This window comes from Miniopterus natalensis, chromosome X (assembly GCF_054644295.1).
Source record: "Miniopterus natalensis isolate mMinNat1 chromosome X, mMinNat1.hap1, whole genome shotgun sequence".
Taxonomy (NCBI): domain Eukaryota; kingdom Metazoa; phylum Chordata; class Mammalia; order Chiroptera; family Miniopteridae; genus Miniopterus; species Miniopterus natalensis.
In genome coordinates, this window is record NC_142103.1 from 99,575,912 (window position 1) to 99,601,378 (window position 25,467).

At 41.0% G+C, this 25,467-nt stretch overlaps 1 protein-coding gene across 1 annotated transcript in view; it reads right to left on the reverse strand.

Annotated features, from left to right (window-relative positions):
* Positions 1–25,467, reverse strand: part of CA5B (carbonic anhydrase 5B) — a 42,320-nt gene that overhangs the window by 15,720 nt on the left and 1,133 nt on the right. The window contains exons 2-3 of the mRNA XM_087813320.1: positions 8,582–8,768; positions 1,176–1,373 (exon numbers count right to left, since the gene is read on the reverse strand). Of these exons, the coding sequence (XP_087669446.1) occupies positions 1,176–1,373; positions 8,582–8,768 (385 nt within the window). The remainder of the gene's footprint in view (positions 1–1,175; positions 1,374–8,581; positions 8,769–25,467) is intronic.

Consider the following 25,467-nt stretch of genomic DNA (forward strand, 5'->3'; position numbering starts at 1 on the left):
AGAAAGAAGAAAATGGGGGATAACATAGGGAGACCTAAGCCCTGAAGGACAGACTCGAAAACTTTCTGAATCACAGCAGAGAAGTATGTCAGAGGGAAGAGAACCAGAGAGAGGGGAACCCCGCTGCAGGATCAATCTGCCTGCAGTTGGGTTAGAGGACCAAGTCTAGGCATCAGAGCATCACTAGGAAAATGCAAGGAAAAACAAGATACGGTTGAGAATCCTAGAGCCAGGATAAACACAGGAGTGAACACCTATATTTATGTTTTAAGTTACACTTTTTCTTCATTTATGAGCACTTCCACAGACTCATTTCCTCATAACCATAAGAGGAAATTAATTTCCTTTAGATCAGGATTTCTCCATCTCAGCTCTACTGATATTTGACGCTGGATAACTCTTCATGAACACTGTCTTGTCTATTGTAGGATCTTTAGCAGCATGCCTGGCCTCGACCCACTATTACAATATATTTAGGACTATTTGAGACCATCAAATTCAGCTTGAAAACAAAACAAAAAATGAAACCTATATAGAATTCGTCACATTCTCAAGTTTCAGGTAAACTTTGAAATCATTCAGATTAGTTTATATCTGGCTAAGGAAAAAAAGATTCAAATGCAATATAATGTCTGAATTTTAAAATCTTTTAAAATTGTGTTTCTTTTAAATTAGGTAACATTGCTTAATTAAAATTAACAGAAGGTGAGTTTCCATTTTTCTAATATGAAGACTAAAATCGCATGCACACATGAATATTCCTTTCACCATTACAAAGGCATTAAAATCTGATAAGTTAAATCTGATTAAACAGTATTGCTACTCACATAAAAGTATCTTGTAAAGTCAGCAAGCAAAGAAAATTAGTACACATTCATAAGCACACACAAAATAAATTTTGGACACAGCTTTAATTTCACACCCTATCTTCTATATCAATTATGAATCTATACTTAGACATATGCTTATTTAGTAATTAAAATACTACCCATACTAGAAGAAAATGAGCATAAAAACTAGAAGGGACTACTTCCATACATTGAAAAAGTAAATCCACTGAGTCCCATATTGCTAACGAAAGAGCTCCGTGCTCCCATGGAGACAGTGTGATATAGCTTGTGCCAACATGAAACTGTGCCTCTAACTCCAGATGAGACTACCAGTTTGGCTCTCACCTGATTTATCTGTAGAATCTTCAAATTCCACGAGGAAAGAGTACCCATTATTCCAGATGTGTAGGCAGGTGGTCGGGTCATAAGAGATGGTGAGCGGTTTTAAGTCAGGATCATAGACACTGTCTCTCCACCGGATGTTGATGGGCGACTGGCGCTCACCCCCTGGGACCAGGTCCATTCTCTCCCAGAGTGGATGCACTAGGAGAAAGCACATCGGGACTGCCATCAGATGTCCCTTATCTGGGATCACGCATCAGGCAGTTCTATTTGTGGAGAGCCTGCAAAGGCTACTGGAAACTAGAAGTCTCGGGACTTAGCCAGTTAGGGACTTCATGGACTGACTAAAGCACGGGACACAGACATGGGCAGGTCAGAGGAAGCCCTTTGCAGAGGAGCAGCCTCTGATGTCTTGTCAAACTGAAGCCTCTCAGTCAACCTTCTAATTTCACCTAACCAAGTGCGACCGTCTTATGATAACAGGAAAAATGCATGGAGATTAGGATTGATAATTTCCTGAGCCCCACCTGCTAAACTAGTTTTTTTGCAGGGGACGCATGCCCATTGTATTTTTATTTATTTATTTTTATTGAATTTATTGGGGTGACATTGGTTAATAAAATTACATAGGTTTCAGGTGTACAATTCTATAACACATCATCTGTATATTGTATTGTGTGTTCACCACCCCAGGTCAAGTCTCCCTCCATCACCATTTATCCCCCGTTTCCCCTTTTCTACCTCCCCACCCCCTTTCCCTCTGATAATCACCATGCTGTTGTCAGTGTCTAGGAGGATTTTTTTGTTGTGACTGTTGTTTTGCTTACAAAATAGAAAGAGATTCATAGATACAGAGAACAGACTGCTAAACTAGTTTTAAAAACAGGGACATATTAATGAAAATTTCAATAACGCACATATTTTCAACAAAGTAAATGGGGAAAGAGGAGAAAGAATTTTTGGAAAGCAAATGTTCAATCAACCATTAAGGTTTTAATTGGTTGGCTAGTAGAAATAAAGACTTGCATCATGCAGCCTATAATTTTGCTTGCTGTTTTGAAGATTTCTTGAATCCTTACACATAGTGTAATATTATAGGCTTCCAGCTGACACTGGAGCACACTCTAGCGTTTTAGAAAAATTACGAAAAATACTGATGATTCTGGGAAGAAAAGGAGTAACTTCTTAGTTTGAGATATATAAGATGTTCAAGGTTTGGGGGCCTTGTTGATGGACAGCAGAGTGAGTCACCCTAATATCTCTTTGGCATAAGGATTATTTTAGGCTAAATATTTTTAAGAAACAGCTGACACATGAGAAGCTCTGAAAACCCAGTAAAAGTTCCCATCTTGTAAGAGACATTTACATTTGTAAGGGAATCTCCATTTGTAAGGGTGTCTCCCCTCTCGTACCTGAAAGAAGACTAAATCTGTAGAGACTCTCATCGCTGGAGAAGGCACTGACCTAAATCGACATAACCACCTTGCCCTTGTTTACTGTGCTTTGCCTGATAACCTCCCACACTAGACCCCCGCCCCATCTTTTGTCTTGAGCTGAAGACAGTATTTAAGGTGGTGGCTTGGGCCATTTGGGGGAGTTACTCAGTTTTCTTGAGTCTCTCCCATGGATACAGGAGGTATCCACGTTGTTCAACTTCTGTTTGTTTTTTCTCCTGTTGATCTGTCTTTTATTATGGGAGGGGGGTGGGTCTCTGCCTGAACCTAGAAGGGTAGAGTAAAAATTATTTTTCCTCTTCTACACTGTCATATCAACAGAAGAAAGAAGAAAATGGAGGGCAGAGAGATATTTAAGCCCTTAAGGACAGACTCAAATACTTCTTGAGTCACAGCAAAGAGAAGCAGAGAGAGATAAATCCCACTGGAGGAACTATATGGTCCTATTTATAAGTGTATATGCTGAGTTCACCTCTTATGTAAGCAAGCTTTGAGGATTAGGCTGCCATTCTGCAAAACCTGGGTTCTTATACCATTGCTAAGGTTCTTGGAGTTCTGTTTGTAACATGAATAGCTATGGACATTATACATTAAGTGTACATACACAGTTTGTCCCACGTGGGCACTGAAACATCACTGAGGCTGATTTTTCTACCAAAGATTCAAGCACCAGGTTTTGTAACTGCACAGGAACTTCACTTCTTTAATACGACTTTTTCCTTAATTCAAGCTAGCTCTGTGCAGTCTAATAGCACCATGATACACTGCACACCCACTCCCTTAATCATTAAGCCCTTAGAGCATCACGTTCTGGTTAGCATCATATGGTCTTAGGAACAAAATCTCAGGTCTTTTGATCAAGGGAACAGTTTCAAACTGAAGATAACATCTTGTCTTCAGTTATGTTCAGCCCCAGATCCATGAAAGCATAATGTCCTTACTGACCACACTCTCATAAAACTGGACAGAATGACACCATGACTGACATCAGGACCTGATACAATGATCACTACTCCCTATCCTGGCCCCAACTAGTAAGCAGAGCCCACAACTCCAGTTCCCTTAGTCATCATGATTAATGATTGTTCCTGTATACCAGGGGTGGGGAACCTTTTTTCTGCCAAGGGCCATTTGGATATTTATAACATCATTCGAGGGCCATACAAAATTATCAACTTAAAAATTAGCCTGCTATATTTGGTCAAACATTTAATTAACTCACCCCTAATGTGGCTGGAACTGTGGTTGCCTTGGCAGGGCCAGACCAAATGATTTCGAGGGCCGTATATGGCCTGAGGGCTGGACATTCCCCACCTCTGCCTTCTACAATCTGTCCTCATGCAGGCCATTAGGGAACCAGGTCTTTGAGCATTAGCTCACCTGTGTCTCCAGGCTTGGTGCCATTTCCTTAAATAAACCTTTACTTTCTTTGCTGGAAACTCTTGTTCATGTTTTATTGGGCTTTGATGCATGTAGGCAAATGAACCCCTTCAGTTTGGTAACAGTCATTGTGGCAAGTCCCTGATAAATCTCAGAAGACTTCCTGATAACACAGACAGACCTGCTCAGACTTCAATGCAAGATGGATTGAAGCCACATATATAATTGGGGGTGTTATAGCTCTCTGCCCTTTAGAGGCACCATGGGTAGGTAGAACCAAAATCAACAGGAAAACTAAAAGAAATATGAATTGAGAGAAATCGTTACTAATGACCCTCTGCACTTCACCCCACAGCTACGAATGAGTCTAAGGATTTGAGAAAGTGACAAGGCAGCTGCTATCCAGTCAAATTTCCCTGTGTATAGCAGGGTCCCTGACACTCCTCTTTTCATTAAAAAGCAAAACAACAAAAACCAGAAATTGCCTCTGATTTAGTCTTACATAGGCAACATTCTTCTTTCTGAGGTAGCTGCCCAAAGCTGGAAGTGTAAGATCTTAACCTTGTCTTTTTGGGCAATGGTGCTCCAGCAGTATAGACATAACGCTCTCCAGGCAGTTTCTAGGCCAGTAGTTCTCAACAGAACTCTGCCCCAAGGGGACATCTGGCAATGTCCAGATACAATTTTGGTTGTTATAACTCGAGGAGGGTGGTGCTACTGACATCTAGTGGGTGGAGGCCAGGAATGTAGCTAAACATCACATAATGCACAGATTACCTGGCCCCAGATGTCAGCAATGCCAAAGTAGAGAAATCTTGGTCTAGAGCTAAAAGCAAAGGCAAACTCAGAGTATTCTTTTTTGTCTTTCTAATTTATTCATATAATGCAGTACTCTCATCTCTAGAGAGGTCTGAAACCAATGTTCTGGGTTTTCTCCCTTAATACAAAAAAACTTGAAGAACAAGAACTTTCAGAAATCTAAAATGGAAAATGTATATGAATTGGTACAATATATTCATATTATAATTGGATTAGAATGCAAATTCCTTGCAGGAGAGCCATATCTTCCACCCTTTTTGTTGTCTTGTAGTGCCTTATCTGACATACGCCCTTTAATTTTAGTATTGAACTGCTACTGTTGGGATAAAAAGCTGTATTTGATTGTGTGTTGTTTTTAAGCTTCTAGAAACACCTCTGAGATATTCAGACTTGTGGCTGGGGACTTGAGAATTCACACTTGTTGTGTATCAGTTTGACAGGATTTAAAATCTTGTTTATGACAAAAATTGAAGTTTGGATCTAAGAATGAAGTTGTTTTTAGAGGTTGTTTTGATATGAGTGACATAAACTGTGTCAGGATGTCATCTCATCTGTTCTCATTGATAACCACTCAGTAGCTCAGCTGCTGAGGGTTGCAACAGTGGCTTATCCATAGGAGCATATAAGGAAACAACTATGAAAAGGGGACATTTAGACTATAAACACCCCGAGTCTGTGGAGAAGACTGAGAGAATTTGGTCTGGGCAAGGTGGTATCTTGGGCCATTTCCAGGAGTTACTCAGTTTTCCTGGGTCTCTCCTATGTGTACAGGAGGTATCCATGTTATTTTGTTTTTTAGAGAATATGTTTTTAAGTATTTTTTTTCTCTTTGTATTTATAACATAATTCACTTAAACAATCACAGAATCCTTTTTTTCCAGTGCCACAAACTATGTTACAAACGAAGCTGGTCCTGCTGCTTATCAAAATATATAAGACAATTGATGTTTTATGTAAAACCACTTTGTATGTTAACTTGTTCCTAAAATCCTTCCCCGCCCCCCTTTTGGCCTGGTATCCATGTTTTAAAAATTCTGTTTGTTTTTCTTTGATTAGTCTGTCCTTTATTATGGGGAGGGGCTCAGCCAAGAATTCAGAAGGGTAGAATGAAAATAATTTTTCCTTTATACATATGCGTGTAATTATCTGTCTCCCTGCCACTCTGTAAACCAGACTGAGCTGACTTTCAATCGCCTGTGGACTGCAGGAATAGAATAAAGACCATCACTGGGGAGGTTTCATTCCCCTTTTATCTTTATTTCATATTACCCTACTGACCACATTATTTTTTTCTTTAAAAATCTTTTAGGTTTATCTCTTTCTCACCTCGCCCATGACGAGCAGCCTAGTTCAGCTCTCTAAAGCCCAGACTTCATAACATGTCTCTTGGTTGCTTTACCTCCTGTCACTCCCCTCTACTCCATTTTCCCAAACTCTGCTCTTGACATTTTCTCCAACCACTCTGACCTTTCCCTGTGCTGAACTCACACTGCCTTCACTCTCACGCCGTTTAGCACCTTACTATGTCTCATGCAATGTGCCTTTACTTTATCTGCTTAAGGGGCTTGTGTCAACTCTAAGTCCTAGGGCCTGAGTCCTGTACTTTTTCCACAGGTCCAGGGCTGAACTTGGTACCAGGCACAAAGGAGGCACTTAATGCTTATTTTACTGATAGAGAAAACCAAACAAGTTGACACCAAGGCTCTGTAACCTTACCTCTCGCTCACAGTCTCTCCAACGAGACAAGCAGGTATACCCAGAAAACCTCCTGTGTTCACATGATCACATCTTCCTGTTTCTTTTTCATTGCTGAAAATCCTACTGGCTCTCAAGGTCAGTTCAAGCCCCTTCCCTGACAGCCCCACATTACATTAAATGTCGTCTCATCTGCTGTTACTCCTAGGCAACTGCTCTCTGTACCTGCACTGTCTAACATGGTACCCCCTTGCCCAGTGTGATAAGTTTAAATTGAAATGTGCTGTAATTGTAAAACATTGAGGAACTTTGAAGACAGTATAAAACAAAGAAAGTAAAATATTTCATTTATAATTCTTACATTCACCTTACTTTAAAATATTTTAGAAATATTGGGGTAAATAAAATACATTAGTAAAATTAATTTCACCTATATACTATACTTCACCTATATTTTCTATATTAGTAGAATTTCACAAATGAACAAAATTTACTCCCTCCAGTTTCACTGAGATGTAACAGACATACACTTTTAAGTGTGATTATTAGAAAATATAGAATTGCCTACATAGCTTGTTTTTGTGGCTCACATTTTTAAACTACCAGACAGTGTTATGAACTTATGCCTTTCAACTTTCTGTTACAAAAGTAAAAATTTATAAACTAGATAAATAACTTTTTTTTTCCACTTTAAGCCTCACAGTGCCAGTGTTGAGAATATGCCAGTCTGGGTAGGATGTGGGCCTGCTGGTAGGAAGCCACACCCAGCAACCAGAACTGTATTAAACTCTGGGCAGTTCATTTTAATGAGAACATGGCCAATGTGGGAGGAAACAAAATACATTCTCAATAAAAATATCTTTATGGAGCAGTTTCAAGTCCTTGGGTTTAGCTAGATTCGCATTCTTAATTTACAAGCATTCCTTTCTTACCTATTTTTTTATTATGTGCAAATGGGGTCAAAAGAGACTAAATCCAAAGAGAAAAAGTAGAAAAACCCAGACCTAGAAGCAAGCTAACATTTGAAAACTCTGAGTCAACCCCTTTAAAATAATGAAAAATTCCTCTTCAGTGATATACTTATTCATTTCATCTCTGCACAAACTCCAACCCATCTCTCCACAGATACACAAGTTATCCTCTCCCATCATCTCAACGGTTCTTAACCAGGACAATCCTGTCCCCCAGGCTCATTTGGTAATGTGTGCACACATTTTTGGTTACTGCAGCTCAGAGGGGATATTGCAGGCATCTATTGGGTAGAGGTCAGGGATTCCATCCAACACACTACAGTGCACTGGACAGTCCCTCACAACACAGAATGATCCACCCCGTCGGTGGTGCCACAGTAGAGAATCCTGCCCCATAGAGACGTGGATGGTAACTGGCCATAAAGCAGGGGCATGACATGCGAGAGGTTACAGTGAAGACCTGCTCCTCACTTGATCTGCTGTGTTTACAGCAGAACACACACTTGACAAGTTGCTCAGCCAGAAGTAACTACAGTATGGAACTCAGGAAAGAGTATTCCAGAGTGTGATGCTACTGTTCTGAACTGCTGGCAAACATTTAACATGCATCTTCCAGAATGTTCAGATCCACAGAAATCATTCAGTCTGTGGATCAACCATAATGAAAAGACAATTGCTAACAAGAAACAATAAAAAACTGGTTCCAAAGTATTTGGAACTGGGATATCTCCCTTGTCCTATTTCTGCATGACATCATTTTAACATGTTAAAACTGGTCAAGAAAAGGGCTTCCCAAACCTTACTGTGGTAGTCATTTTGCAACATACACGTGTATCAAATCACCACGGGGTACACCTTAGACTTACACGTGTCGTGTGTCAATTATAACTCAGTAAAGCTGGGACAAAAAGAAGTTTCCACATTTCTTTTAGAGGACAGATAGAGAAACAACTAGTAAATTCTCACAGTTCTTAAGGCATCTAGACCCACTCTGGAAAGCCACTGACATCCTATCCACAAATCCTTAATTAATACGTGTGATCGTTATGAAACAAGCCTCCTGCTCTCCTTCCAGCAGCAGGGTACTCACAGGCTCGGTTCCGGGTTTTGTAAGTGCAGGTGTAGAGGCTGCAGGGCCTCACTGGCAGGGACCTCAGAATCTGGAATCTTCCCCACAGCGATTTGCATGGAGAGGCTTGAAGGACGACCCTCAGGTTACTCATCACTACCATCTTTGGCTTGAAGTCTTGGTGAGTTGGCAAAGAACTTGCAGGAACCTAATAACCCAGAGGCAGGAGGACACAGGAGGAAAAGCTGTAAACAGTAGAGATGGAAGATCACATGGAATCCTCTAAGTCAGACCACAACATCCAGACTATCAGTACACACTGTGGGGATGAGGGAGGCCCAAACGAGAGCCAACAGTTTATCTACTTTTGTTCCTCAAACTCACTGGTCACCTCACTGGCAGGGGCTGGATGACTGACTCAGGCGCCCTGCCTTTCCCTTGGGGTTGGCAAATATTAGAGGTCCAGAGAAACAATCCTCTTGAATCACAAGAATGAATAGACTGTTTACAGTACAGTTTCTTAAAACTAAAAAAGATATACACTTCCTGATACCCAAATTGTCCAGCAAGGTATTTATATATGAGAAGATACCAAAGATTAAAGCTCCCTCCAGGCAGCCTGAATAAAAAAAAGCAATCTGCATCTGGATTTCTTAGAAAAACAAAAAACAACCCAAGACACATTCTGCCAAAACAGTCATGGGTTGTTTTGAAATCCAAGCTTAGATATAACCTGTGACTGACAATTTTAGGCGTAACACTGTTTCCCTTGGTTAATGGGGAAAGTGCAGAAGGTTAATCCTGAACTAATCTACAAGTAGATTCAATCTGAATATTCATGAATGGCTGCACTGATAACCTCCCTACCCCTCACATGTTCACAGTTGCGTCTCAGAAGTGGGTGCTTTCCAAGGCATTCACTACAGTGCTCTCAAATTATGGTAACGTTAACTTTGAATGCTTCTTCCCCACTCCCCACTCAATGCTTCATCTCCTTTTCCTGAAATCTGCTATCCCTGAACCAAGTAAGCAAAGGTCAAAAACGAAAAACAAACAAACTTTTCTTCTTGATTATTCATTCACTCCACTATAGATTTCAAAGTGCTTAGAGTGATTACTTGAGATGCATTCAGACAACTGTTCAGGTCACCATTTGAGCAACAACGAGTGTGGTTTGGCTGCACAGCTGGATGCTTTAGCCCTCCTGACCTCTCAGCCTCATGTCCAATTCACTCCTTTCTGCACACCAGCCACATGGACTTTGGTTTTTCCAACTGCTGTTGCTGTCTAGCCTCAGTGTTTATGTAGATGCTCCTCCTTCCCTGGACCACACTTACTGTCTCAGTGCCTAGTTAATTCCTACCCAACCCTTGATGACCCTATCCAATGTCACTTCCTAGAAGCCTCCCTAGACTGGGGCCTCTTTTGGTGAGCCCAGGGCCCTCTTCTTGGTCACAGTGCTCATCACAGTTGAATTAAATACCTCATGAAAGGGGACCGGTAGAAAGTTTTTCAATCCCATAGAGGCTCCTCACCTGCAGGCGACTCCCTACCTGGGGTCTTTAGGGCAGTGACACCTAAAGTATGTCTTCACTGACAAAAGGGGTTGGAGATTCTCAAACCAAGTTAAAATCACTTTTGTTCATAGTACTTTTATGTGTGTGTTTGTATATAAACAATTTTGGAGGGAGCAGGTATATCAAAATGTACCTTAATTCTGTTCTTCTTTCTACTGATTTCTATCCCCAGATTGAAGCAGCAATGAGCAACCATCTCATCCAAAGCACTGTGCTGGGTAAAGATGAAAAACTCCTGTTTTCCCACCATTCCCACAAGCTTGCAATCCACAAACACTATCTAACCAAACAACTTCTGGGGGTTTTTAAGTTACCTTTTTTTACTGTGGTAAAAAATATATAATATTTATCATTTTCACTTTTTAAAGTGGCATTAAATACATTCACAATGTCCTGCACCCATCACCAGCATTTATATCCAGAACTTCTTCATCATCCTCTATATAAACTCTACCCATTCCTCCTGACCCCCAAACCCCAGCAGCCTCTTTTCTACTTTCTGTCTCTATGTATTTGCCTATTCAACATACTTCATATAAGAGGCATTATATAATATTTTTCCTCTGAGTATGGTTTATTCACTTAACAGAATTAAACACGTATTTCTTACTCAAAGTCAGATGTGATGACAGCCCTGACTTAATTCAATGAGAACAGAGGGCAGAGGCTCTAAGTTACAGAAGGGGGTGATATCTGAACCATGTGTCTTAGGAGAGAGGCTATTTTAACAGGAGGCACAAAAACAGAGAGATGAATAGGCGTAATGTCAGCAATGATGAAGACATTGTTAGGGAGGCAGGAGTGCCGTAGGAGCCAAGGCCAGAGAGGACAACTGAGGTTGAAATAGGTAGAACCTTAGGTTTATTCAGTAATCATCCCAGTGTCAGGGGGAGGTGGGCAAATGTATGGAAAAGGACTCCCTTCTTGTTTACAACCTAGGTTTTTTTAAAAAGAGACTTAGTGATTTTCGGGAACCCAATGCCAAGAACAAGGTATACTCAACAGAAGGGAACTGTCCTTCAAAGAGAATGTTGTGATAAGACAGGGTCAACAGCATGCCTGACCACCAAGGGAGTTGTAAAGATGAGTGGGCTTGCTCTTGGCTCTGCACAAGGGACCATGTGAGGGTCTGAGACCTGTTACCAAGGCGCCCAGAGCAGTCTGGGTAACTGATCCTTGGTCTAGCTCCAGAGCCATCAGGAAAGCCCTAAGCTAAGGCTGAGCTGGTGCAGCAGGTTGCAGCAGTCCCCAAGGTCGAGGCCATAACTTGGGGACTGCATTCTGCAATCGTGCTCTCTGTGCACAACACCAAGCCTGGCACCTGATGACACTTCACCCAGAGGAAGTGTCTCTTGCCTACTTCCAGACTGGCTCTCTAGGACTAGGAGGATACAAGAGCTCCAAAGGGCCTGATGTCAACCTCAACTTCTAGGTTGTCCTCCTCACAAAGCCCACCCAGTAGTGGGCTGCACATAGTGGTCTGGAAGTCTGAACTTCCGTTTGTCTCCTAAAAGTACTGCTGACCTCACTGCAGGAGACACTGACTCTAAAGATGACTTTGTGTTTTTTGACAAAAACAAAATCCTTCTTTTTGTAATAAAGCCAAATGTATCTGAACTTCCCATAATCCCAAGTCTGTTATGAATATTTGTTAAGGTGTTGGCCAAGCACATGCCCAGGGGACACAATGGAAGGTAGAGAAGGATGGGAATTTGAGATTAATTCAGAGAATATAAATTCCCAAGAGACTGGAAGGCTTTCAGGAATTATTCTATGTGTACAGGAGGAAGCACTGATGGTTCCTGAGGACTGTCAGCACAGTGCAGGATGGATGGGAGTGGGCAAAGAGTGGAACCAGGAAAGTCAGTGACAAGGTGATTGCTTCAACCATTCTTCATTCAGTCCCATCACTCTTTTATTCTTTCATTCATCAAGACATCAATCAAATGTCTATTAAATGCCAGACATCATTCTAGGTTCATTGGAGAACAAAATAAAGTCTCTACCCTTGTGGAACTTACATTTTAGTAGGGGGAGGGAGAGAATAAATGCCAATTTAATACATAAGTCAGTTGTAGAGACAATTAAATTCAAATATGTTCAATGGAAAGTAGAGCAGAATTTAGAGTGAGATCCCTGGTCTCTACCCACTAGATGCCAGTGGCACCCTCCTTCCAATTGTAACAATCAACACCTTCTCCAGATATTGCAGATGTCCTTGAAGAAGAGGGATCACCTCTGATTGGGAACTACTGCTCTAAGCAAAATGGGGACATGCTGAAGTTTTTGGAGTAGAGGAAGGACATAATATGATTTATATTTTTAAGAGACTATTCAGGGTGCCCTATTGGAAACTGACTGGCGTGGAAGGCAGGAAAGAAGCAGGAAGACCACTGAGGATAATCCAGGGGCTGTAACTAACGATGTCGTAGTGGAGGTGGTAAGAAGTGGTTGGGTGTTGCCTACAATTTGGAAATACAGCCAGTAAGATGTGCAAGAGAGGAGTCAAGGATGACTGGAAGACTCTTGGCCTAAGCAACTGGAAGAATGGAGTTTCCATGAACTGAGATGAGGACAATAGTGTGTGGAACAGGTTTGGGGTGGGAAATCAGTAGCTCAGAGTTTGGCATGTGGAGTTTGGAATGAAATTCCAATCATTCAATCGGAGAATATGAAGCAATGAACTGGACAGTGGGAGTAGAGATGGACAAGGCACTTTGCATTTGAGAGATCGCCATTTTGGTGTAACAAAACTCAACAACTGGAGGAGAGAAAAGGGAAGAAGTTGAAAAAGGCTTCTACAGCTGGTGAGCATGAATCCCTGATCAGAGAAAGAGAATCTGGCAGAAGGTGCAGGTGGGAAGGGAGAGATGGAGCTCCTCATCTAATTACATATTGGATTTGACGTCCAAGGTACAGCTGGAAGGTCTAGGAGAGTTGGCAATGCAGCTCTGGTGCTAAGGAGAGACTATGAGGCAAGAGAGAGAAGGAACACCCCCTCCCCACAGAAGTTAACAGGTGTATAGAGGGAGACCGAAAAAAAAAAATACAGTGATTAAGGAAGCCAAGAGATGGAGAAGGAACAGTTAAATGCAATCAAGGAAGGAATGGGGCATGGAAGGCCAGGGGTGAGGAGGGTTCCGGGGAAAATCCAAGTAAACAGAAACCAGTTTAGCTAATGCTGGGCTACAATACCTGTAACAATACATGAGATCATTTATATTCAAGCCTAAAGCCAATCCCCTCTTTTACACTGAAAGTTACAGAAGTGGTTATTTAAACTTACCCAGAATCTCATTAAATCCAAGCTTGTGAAATCACAAATAATGTTTAATTATCAAACATAATATATAACAATGAACTACTACCGTACATTACTGGATTTCACAGAAAATTTGTCTTAAGTCTGTCCTTAAAGATGGGGCTGCTCACATAAAAATAAATGGTTAAAGTGAGAGGCAACAAGCATTTATTTGAGATTTAAAAAAATAGCTATTCAGGCAGAAACCCAAATAGTGTTCCAATTAGGGGGTGAAGGCAAGGGGTTTTTATGAGAAAGGAAAGGGGAACAAGTGCAGGAATAGAAGGAATTTCTTTGAGTGTTAATGAGCTAAGGAAGGAATTTCTATAGATGCAGATGAGCTAGCATAGTGATGCTAATATCAAAGAATGTTGCCCGGATGGCTGGGTGTGGCTCAGCGGTTGAGCATCGACCTAGGATCCAGGCGATCTGGGTTCGATTCCTAGTCACGGCACATGCCCGGGTTGTAGGCTTGATCGATGACTCTCTCATCATTGATGTTTCTACCGCTCCCTCTCCTTTCCTCTCTCTGAAGTCAATAAAGTTATATTTAAAAAAAATGTCTTTCATTTTCAGTCATGTAGTCTCATCTACTTTCCTGTTAGCTTTGCAAACAGCTGTATGGGATACAATGCCATAGGCCCAATCCAAAGGTTTGAGGAGTAAGACGTGCAAGGTCGTTCCTTTGGGATGACAGCTCTGACTCCATTTTGAAGTGATTCTGTTCACATTAATTTTTGCAGAACCATGGGCTGGATGGGGCCCAAGAGGGCTAAGTTTTCTGTACTATATTACTTTGTGATCACTAATTATTTATGTATGTCTTTGGATTTTACTAACATATCCTTTATCTGCTGTTTTGCAGACTTAGAAATGTGTGAAAAAGTAAAGATTCTGAAAGTCTTGAATCATTCATAAATCACCTGTTTATTAAATGACAAAGTTTGAACTCTGCTTGAGTAAGTCACTTATAGGTATGCAAAACAGACAGCAAAAAAGTACCTATTAAAGGTAATGATTACATTGAAAAAATTCCTTGATTCTTATCAGAATGACCCTTCATTTTCTCACCTCCTGATTTAGAAAGGAAGCCAGCTTGCAAGTCTCTAAATTTAAATTAGAGGTTATGTTTCCTCCTCTCACCCACTTCTTTTCTCAGAGTATGCTTCTAATCCGGGGTTGCCAAAGGTTTCAAAACACATTTCTAGTGACTGCTTAGTGTGCTGCAACTCACTGTCCAAGTGGGGCCTGTCCTCCTACCATCAGATTTCTAAAATATTCATGTTTACTCATTCACTCACAATTCAGTCTTTACTGCATTCCAACCATGAGGCTTCACAGCCTCCCCACTGGCTCCAAGAAGGTGCGCACAGGCACAGAGAATGGTGCCCTTGCAGCCCTCTTGGCCTTTCAGTCCTGGTACTGATGTAAAAGTTAGCTGAATAAAGGAGGACAACCTTATGTAGCTGAAAGCTTTCCCATTTCCAACATATCCAAGAACAGGGACAGTTTTGAGGGATGTGCAGGGGCAGATCAGGGGGAGAGTCTCAGGCAGCTTCCCTCACCAGAGAAATCTGGCTACTCCTTTCCACATTTCAGCAAGACTTTTATATCAGAATAAAGGTGACCAGATTATCAGTAAAGGAAGTAGGGGAAGCAGAAAGCAATGTGGTTTTCAGTAGCTGGGAGAGAACAAGTTCTATCCAAATTAAGGTGTACACATTAACTTCTTGTACCTCTCAAACTTCCCCAGTTAAAATATCCGGGCGGGGAGGACAGTATATGAATATTAATGAGTTGCCACTAGCCTCAAGGCAGTAGCATTTTAACACTGAAAGCCAGAGTCACAGCCATCAACTTTTGTATTTCAGAGGTTCTCCAATTCTGGGGCAGGGCACAAAACAAAAGGGAGAGAAGGAACTGGGAGTGCAGAAGGCTGAGATTTGTCCCCGCGACACAGCTGTGATGCTGATCCCCTGCCTCGGGGTGGAGGGTGGCTGAGACTCCATCCACAAACCCTGGCATCGTCGGGGGAGGAAAGAAATACAATACTGAGCCAAGTCAGTCCCAGCCTGCGGCGCCTCAGCTGGTAGGACCGCAACCTCAGACTTGCAGTCCCTACCCGTGTCCAGCTATTTCACAGCAGCGTGGACTTTCTTGGGTTATTCACACCCAATCAACACTCCCTCCACAGGAACTATCTTCACGCTCCCCACAAATTGCCCGGGGCAGCTGTTTTCCCATCAAGTGCAAATACCCTAAAGGAAGTGCAGCCATCCGGTTAGCGCCTCCCGTAGAAGAGGGCTGCGCAGGGGGGCGGCGAAGGTGATGCCCTACCAGCCTGCCCCGTCGCCCGCGGGCCCCGTGGCGATACACGCACACAGCTGTCCGGGGTCCAAGACCCGGCGGTGCGGTGCTAGGTGAGGAAGGTCGGCCCTCCCGGAGTGGGCCGGCCCCCGCTGTCGTCCCCACTGGGCTCGGCCACCGGCCCTTACCTGAGCGTTTTCCCAGGAGCGCGAGCCTTACTTAGTCCCACGACTGGGGCTTGCAAACTTGGCCATCATAGCCACACCCCCTCATGCTCCACGGCCAGGGCCACGCCCCACGTAACGGGTCACTCCACTCCCCGTCCTTCCTCGCGGCCCTGGCCACGCCACTCCAGACGGGGCCCCTCTCAGCCTTTCGCCCGGCCCCCGGCCCAGCTACTCCCCTCTCCCCGGGCCACGCCCCTGAGCTCCGCCCGCGCCGGCTCCGCCACCTCGGTACGGCGACGCCCTCACGCTCCCCGGGGCCTCGCCCCTCCTGCCCCGCCCAGCTCCCGGCCCTCCCTCCTCCCGGGCGGAACTTTGTCGCAGGAATTCGGTGTCGCGTGGGCGGCCCCCCAACTTGTCTCCAGAGCAACCCTCCGGAGCCCGAGAACTGAGCGCTGGCGTCATTCTGTCGGGTGAAGTCAGGCTGCAGGCTTAAGAGCCTAATCTAAAAAATGGCTTTCCTCGAGTTTTTCCTATTTCCAACCATCAACTGGATATACTAAGAGCCGGCGGCTCAGGAGGGAAACGCAAACACTGGGCCGCTCCTGCAGCCATGTTCCTTCCCGCTAGTTGTCATGTCCGCTTCACCGGAGTTTCTTCAAGCCAGTTTTCACGTGCTCTGAGCTCAAATTTTGCACCGCGGTTCCTTCGAGCCCCTCAGGCAGATGCGTGGGGTAAACGCGACTCCTGTATCTCCTGCCGTCACCTCCAGACGAACTTTCCCAGGCAGCCGGGTCGCAGCCCTGCGTGAGCTCAGAGATTACTCTGCCTGCCTTCTTACTCTCCCCATTTACGACTCGGGGTCCACAAGAAAAAGGTGACAGACGAGGTTATAACCAGCTTTTCTACCCCCGTACAGAAGTCCCTCTGTCATCCATTCAAATCATATAATTAAGTACAAACTCCCCTAACAAATAAGATGAGCCTCAAGGAGCTTACAGCCTGAAGTTGTCCCAACTTGGGTTTAGATGTGACAACTATAACAAGAATACAAGAGACATGTGACAAGGGGTTGCCAGGTGGGAAAGGATTTGGTAATCACAGGTCTTTTTTTTTTTTTTTTATTGTTCAAAATATTAGTCATGCTTTTGGGTACCAAACAAGAAACCACTTTTATAGGACTTAGTACACTTCTTTAAGCAATAAATTCTCAATAAATCTTCACTGGATATTTCCCATTTTCACATGTGAAGAAAGAGAACATTTCCCCACTTCCTGGCAGTAAGATTTGCTACTTTTATGTCTTCATACGTCAACAATAAAACTTTTTATGATAGCATATTTACTATTTTTCTTCCCACCCTCCACTTCATGTCTGGCTTGAAGATAGTGGGAATATTCCAAATGTTGCACTAGACAAAGAACAGAATGTTTGAACACAACACCCTGACCCTGAGAACCTTGACTCATTTATAAAATGTTTCAACTGTCAGTCATTTTTGCCTGAAAAATAAACTCACAGAAATTGATCCAAATACAGCCTCTATAAATTACTGAGTTGATTTTTATACAGTTAGTTCTACCTAATCTTCTTCCACAAATGATTTGAGACAGCTTACTAAAATATAAGCATTACTAGATAAAAAAAATAAGGAGCCAAGGAAAGGAAGACTTAATGGAAAGAGAATAATGCAGCCAATGATAAGACTAGCATTTAAGTATGCAGGCCATCAGATCCAAAATAGTTGAGTAAGGTGGGCGAGGGATTTTTAAAATTTTTTCAGTAACAGTTGACATACAATAGTATATTAGTTCCAGGAATATAACATAGTGATTAGATATATTATATAACTTATGGAGTGACCACCTCCAATAAGTCTAGTACCCATGCTACCCTTGCTCCCTCCATTTACCACTCTAAGTCCAGAAGAAAAAAAAAAATTGAAGAAGTTATAACCAGCCTTCTTTCCTGTCCAGAAATATCTAAATGGGCACTTCTGAGACAAGGGCTCTCCATTAGCCATTCAGTCACTTTATCAAGTAAACCATCTTTATCAAGTACTATATTCCAGTGACAAATAAGACAAACCTCAAGGAGCTTACAGACTGAAGCTGCCCCAACTTGGGTTTTGATACAATAAGAAACTACTACAAAGGAAGGCGTGTTAAGGAGGTTGATAGATGCAAAGGACACGGTAATGGTAAAGTTAATTTGTATATCAGGACCCACAAAATGGGGTCACCCCAGTGGCCCAGCCCACATCACAAATCTAAACCTAAGTCATCCTGCACTTACGGGACACACCTGTCAAGGAAACTCAACACACACACCAATCACAACTGTCCAAGTCAGCTTAGCTAGCTTACCTACCCTAGAAAATACAACCTGCTTTGCCCTATAAGGAAAACCCCTGCCTCCTAGCCCATCCTGTCCTATTTCCATGTTGCCTCTTCTAATATCTATAAAACTCACTCTTGCCCAAAATCCCTCAGGAAGAGGACTCCTGTGCTTGTAAGGCACTGTCCTCTCCCAACCCATGGATTGTATTCCCTTGAATAAAGGACATCAAACTCGTTACTAAATTGTTTTGTCATCTGACAGTAACCACAGGTATTCTTGATCTGATTAGTAGGAATATCTTTGGCCAGAAAACATAGGAAGCCACTTTTACAGTACAAACTACAGCCCCTTACACAATAAATTATCAATAAATCATCACTGACTGTATGCCCCTTTAACTCGTGTGGAGTGCTACATTTCCCCTCCATAGAAGCAAGATTGGCTACATATAATTTTTCAAATGCCAGCAATAAAGATTTTAAGATCACGTATCAGTTCCCTTCTCTTCCCTTCCCACCCTCAATTCCATTTCTACCTTAAAGACAGTGGGAACATTCACAAATGCTGCACTAGAAGGAACACAGAGAAAACAACTTTTCAACAGAACACTTTCACCAGGCTCACTCTGACCCTGAGAACTCTGCTTCATTTATATAAAATGTTTTAAATATCATTCATTTCTTGCCTTAAAAATAACAGGAAATGAGACTAAATACTGTGCAAGTTACTGTGCTAATTTTTATGTAGTTAGCAATAGCTTACTTCACAAATGATTTGATACAACTTATGAAAATATAGGCAATACTGGATGAAAGACAAAGTTGAAGGAATCAAGGAAAGGGGAACTTTTTAAAAAAGAGAACAACACAGCCAATGATAAGCAAGTAGGCAAGCCACTGGATCCTGAACTTTTCTTTGTGAACACAGAGAAAAATGTCCTTGTCCAAGGGGGGCCAGAAATTTGACTGTAAACTTCTGAATGCCCATCGAGAGAATGACAATCATTTTAAAGTTTTCCTGTGTTCATAAGATATAAAAGCTAGGGTTTTTGTTTGATATATTTTGAGCACACTTTTTCTTTATTTTTAGTATCAAGAGAAATCCTGATCCCTCATAAAGGTGATGTGAGCTAGGTGGGAAATAAGTGTCATCAGGAATCACAGTCCCCCTCAGTGGATACCACTGCTACAAAGACAGAACACAGTGCTTTAAATCAATGCTACATACTATCCAAACTTTCCTGTGCAGCTGAGCAAAGTATACAAGTCCTGAATGGTCTGGCCAAATCCAGGGTACCATTTAGATTACTGCTACCCAGGATGGCAAGTAGATTTCAACTTGCATTTTAACTCTGATTCATTCATAGAAGCTGCCTGAATAACCATGCTGTGAAGTTTTGTGGCTGAGTCCATACTCAGAAGGAAAAGGTTTTGTGATTAACATGGCAGGATGGGTGACTGGCTGCAAGCGACAACCTATCTGGAATCTCTGATTTGTAGGAATAGAGGTCTTGCATACAGGTCTTTTACAGCCCTCCCAAATCGACATTTCTCATTATAGGGTGTTGAGAATTATCCTATGTGGTAGAGAGTACAAGGTCATTGTCACTGGCCACAACTTCAGGGCAGAAACTCTGAGATACTGATTCATTCATATGCTTTAAGGAGGAAGGTACTTTAAGGTTGTATTATGAAAATGAAAACATCTAACCAAAGTGGTCCAATGCCCCTGTCACCTCTTTATAAAGGCTGGCAGAGGAAGTACATATGGGCAAGGCTAAACACTTCTGGGTAAACTCCAACATGCAGCCTATGAGTCGATTAAAGACCAAAAAGTCCTACTAGATTTTTCTAGCTGCAAGGATTTTAGTTTAGAAAAAGAAACATTGTCTGCCAAGACCATGAAAAACTTTCAATGTAACATCCAAAACACAGTGTAAATATTTAAACAACTACAAGGAAATATCAGAAGATTCGGTGTGAGTCTTGCTTTTACTACATGGAAGTCAGTATGATTTATTGGTCTTCATTCACAGGATGAGACACAGAGAGACAGGCACACATACATCCCACTTAAGTAACTGCCCTTTAAATTCCCACCGTAGGAATATAACACTGGCAAAATTACACTCATTCAGTCTAATTTTTGCTTCCAAGCAATAGTGATTAACTTTCACTGAAGTAAAAAAATGTTAGCCTGTAAAAAATAAACCAAAGTTCATAATGGTTATGGCTGTTAATTAACCTATAAAATTTGATGAGCCATTTGAATATCCTAGTTTCATAAGATTTTCGCATCTTAAAATAGAGCATAAAATATCAGGATGAAAACAAAAATATTCCAAAGCCTTGTTTATGACAGACCCTGAAAGTGTTTTATTTTTCCTTTCCGTTTAGGAACGAGAGAAAAAAATGTAATGTACCTCAAGATACTTAATTTCCAAAAGTTTTAGGCTTCTTAGAAATACAATTTATGATTATGATTAGTCAATTGAGTTATAGTCAACATTCCAATATTGATAGGCCAAGAGAAATGCAACCCTTATAATATTAAAACTTTTTAAATCCTATAATCAATTATTCTTACTTTCCAGCTAGACCTTTTGGAACCATGTGATATATCCAAAGCTCCACAAACTCCAATTTTCCATCAAAAATCTGTAACAACATTATTATTAAAAGCAAACTATGAATACTTATCAAGTGCAAAGACTAAGCATTAGGTATGAATGGAATGCACAGTGATACTGGCAATATACATGCATTTCAGTTAAAGGGGTTTTCAAACAGCTCCACTGTCATAAACTAGAGAATGTTGGAGAAAGTGAGGGCCTGCAGGACCCCATTGGGGATAAAGGAGGGGAGAAGTGGCTTTCTCCCTAAACAGCCTTTGTGGGAATCAACTCACTGGTCCCAAGAGGAAGGTGTTGCAACCATGTAGTATTTTCTTGTAAAAAATTTTCAGTCTTGTTACTTAATACTAATAATTATTTACTCAAGAAGGGGATATGAGCCCGGCCGGCATGGCTCAGTGGTTGAGCGTCAACCCATGAACCTGAAGGTCACAGTTCGATTCCCAGTCAGGGCACATGCCCGGGTTGCAGGCTTGATCCCCAGTAGGAGGCGTGCAGGAGGCAGAGGATCAATGATTCTCTCTCATCACTGATGTTTCTCTCTCTCTCTCCCTCCCTCCCTCTCTCTGAAACCAATAAAAACATATTTTTTTTAAAAAAGAAGGGGATATGTAAAGGGAATAAAATCTGAGTACAAATTTTATATTAAAAATTGAAACAAGCCCAGCCAGGCATGGCTCAGCGGCTGAGCGTCAACCTAGGATCCAGGCGATTGGGGTTCGATTCCCGGTCAGGGCACATGCCCAGGTTGCGGGCTCGATCAATGACTCTCATCATTGATGTTTCTAGCTCTCTCTCCCTCTCCTTTCCTCTCTCTGAAATCAATAAAGATATATTTTAAAAAAAATTGAAACAAGATTTTTTTCTATATGGCTTAAACAGAAGAACAAAGTAAAATTGTGATTAGGCAAGTCAGATAAAGTAGATGAGGAAGGGTAAAATAAATCAGTTATGGTAAGAATCATCTTGAGATTTAATTAGAAATAAGATCATAGGTTTATTGTTCTACTCTATAATTAGCCATCTTAATAAGATAAATGAACTTATTGTAATAATAAATTCAGAATATAGAGCAAATAAATTATAAGCTTATAATATGTATGATAAAAAATTACATATTACATTTAGTAGACTGATCTCTCATTTAACCAGTATCCCATAAGTTTATTAAATGGTAATCTTTAGAGAGGCATTAGTTAGGCCTTTAACTGGCCTTTTCTTCCTACTTATTAGTTGTGCTAATGGAAATAACCCCAAATAAGAATAGGAGTTAATAAAGGGAAGCAAAGATTGATGAAGTTTGCAAAGTGACGTTATGCTGATGGTGGCAATGTGGAGAGAAACCTTCATAAATAGAGAGCTTTGAATAGTCAAATGCTGTAGTCACCATAGGGAAACAGTTTTAAAAGAGAAGAGACTTGGGTCAAAGTCAAACTTCACTTGCACAAGCAGTGTAAAAAGTTAATTAAAAGCAAACTCATTACATTCTTTCAATATAATACTGGTGTGTCCAAGTTGAGAACTCTTCAAGGTAAATTGTATTCCTAAGTAGCTTGTACCCAGCAGTCAGGACTGAACCCAATCATTGGTACCTAAGCAGGTAATAAGAAAACTCACTGTACCTACAGCTAGGAGGTTTTCCTCAGAATATGACATATGGCTTGTTTATTCATACATGTGAACAATAAAAGTAATGATGCCAATTTACCAAGTGTCAGCACCAACTATTCTCTCCAATATACTAGATTCTAGGTTGCTGTTTCTCATACTGGGAAACTAGGAAGGAATACGTGGCCCCCTGCCCAAAAGCATCTGAACAATGAAAGTGGCACCATTCATTACCTTAAAACAGGGTTCCTCAGACTCAGTGCTATCGACATCTGGGACTGGACAGCACTGCTGTGGGGGCTGTCCTGTGCATTGTAGGGCAGTTAGCAGCATCCCTGGTCTCCACCTACCGATTAGATGCCACGGAACTCCCAGCCCCCTAAAGTTCCACCAACTGAAAATGTCTCCAAACATTTCCAAATGTTCTTTGGGGGCAAAATTCTCCCCGATAGAGAGCCACTGGATTAAAATATAATAGGTTTGCATGTAAGGCAAAAATATTTTATCCCCATATATATCTTAACCTGATGATAGCTTAAAGAGAGTAGAATCATTTGTTACCTAATTATTCTGAAAATATTGGGGGTAGTTATTATAAACCTCTTGAAATTGTTTATTATATATCAATTTCATTCTAATCAAATGGTGAAGGATCACGTTTGATTAAAACTCTACCCCTTCTGCCCAGCCGATGTGGCTCACTGGTTGAGCGCTGACCCATGCACCAAGAGGTTACTAGTTCCATTCCAGGTCAGGGCACATCAGGGATTGCGGACTCGATTCCCAGTAGGGGGCATGCAGGAGGCAGCTGATCGATGTTGATGTTTCTCTCTCATCGATATTTCTATCTTGTTATCCCTCTCCCTTTCTCTCTCTCTAAAATCAATAAAAACACATTTTAAAAAACCTCTACCACTTCTATTCTAGAAAATTAGTGAGTAGTGCTAAATAATTGTAGTAGATGCTAGTTTCAAAAGTGCAGCGTTTTTTGCCCGGCCGGGTGTGGCTCAGCGGTTGAGCGTCGACCTAGGATCCAGGCGATTGGAGTTCGATTCCCGGTCAGGGCACACGCCCCGGTTGCGGGCTTGATCAATGATTCTCTCATCATTGATGTTTCTAGCTCTCTCTCTCTCCCCTTTCCTCTCTCTGAAATCAATAAAGATATATATTTTTTTTAAAAAAAGTGTAGCGTTTTTAAAAACTCTTATAAAAGCTTTCCATATTCAGTGATTAAAGGTTTAGTTGATATCTTTTAATGTGTCACAGCCAGATATATTTCCCAAAACATAAAAATGTACAAAGTAACATATTTTAAATGGTTTCACTGTTTACTGTAGATTTAGCTGCTATAGGTTTAATAAATTTCTGTTTGTGATGGTCAAAATTCAAAAGCAACATCAGTTCTCACTACCTCTTGTTTTATTACAGGTAAATGAAGCATACATATGCCCACATGCGTTTACAATTCAGATAAACTTTAAAAGGCAATTCGAATGAGTAAAAAGAATGACTCACATGTTTTCTTTTCATGTGATCTCATATTTAATTCACCCTCCAGAGCAATAGATCAATAGTTATATGCTGAGAAACAGCTTTTCAATACTATTGTGGAGTATGAAAACACATGGACAAGTCATTTCTTTTTCCCATCTCAGGGGACTGGGTGGGTGCCTTTCGTGATGCTCATGGTAAACAATAATCTCAACTTTTTATCTGTGTTCTCTAAACTTGGAACGTTGGAATAATAGTAACATATCCTATCTGCAATATAACCCAGTGGGTGTCATTCTGGTTTGAGGCTAACGACTGTCTGATAAACCAGTCTTCTGCTGGGAAGCTACAGGTGTAAGTCAATTACCCATATGCTTTTACTGGTAAATCAATGTTGATTAGTTAAAACCCATTTCATAGCTATCGAAGACCTCTGTTTCTTCTCACGCAGCAAGATGTAATGGATTTCATTAGTTAGTTGATATTGGAGATAAGCACATATCAGTGGTGCTCAACCAGGGGTGAGTTTGCAATAGACATTAAAGAACAATGAGATACTTTTGTTTGTTACTACTTGGGAGTACTACTGGCATCCAGCGGGTAGAAGCCAGGGATGCTGCTAAACAGCCTACCACAGGGCAGCCTCCCACAACACAACCATTGGTATATTTAATGGGACCACATAAAATTTATGGAGAATAACAACCTAAGGGATACTGACATTAAAGATGTCTTTATGATGTCTTCCTATTCAATTACATGGTATGAATTGTGTCCCTTAGGAATGTTTTACAGTTTTCTTGTTGACATTTTATGTTAAGTTCTTTCCAAGGTATTTTAATTTTTTAGTTTCCATTATAAGTAGGGCTCTTTCTTACCTTATATTTTCTAATTGTGACCTTTATACATCAAAGTAATTGACTTCTATAAATTAATATGGGACTCCACTAATTGTTTCTCCAATTTCCTTTATCTTTTTTCATCTAACTTTACTGCCTACTACTGGAATTTAATTCAATTTAATATATAATATGCTAGTAATAATGGAGTTAGTAGGTACCTTTTCTACACTATGTATACTATTTACTTTTGAGTTGAGAGTAATCGAGATTATCAAGTTAGAAAATTCCCTTTCTTTTGTTTTATTAAAAATTTTTAAAAAAAAATTAGATGGTGAATTTTGTCAAATGTGTTTTAGGAATCTATGGAAATGAAAATATGAGTTTTCCCTTTAGATTTGCTAAGGGGATGAAGTGTATTAATCATAACTGTATCATTCCTAATACTAAACCATCCCTGCAATACTAAAAAAATCCTACACTTGGACAAAGTATATGTTTCTTCTGATGTACTCTGGATTCTGTTTCTAATATTTTATTTAGCTTTCTTTTGTCCTAAATATTCTTGAGAGATACTGGCCTGTTGCTTACTCTTTTTGAGAGGTCTCAATATTTGGTGGGTTTTGGTTTCATTGTTACATTGCCTT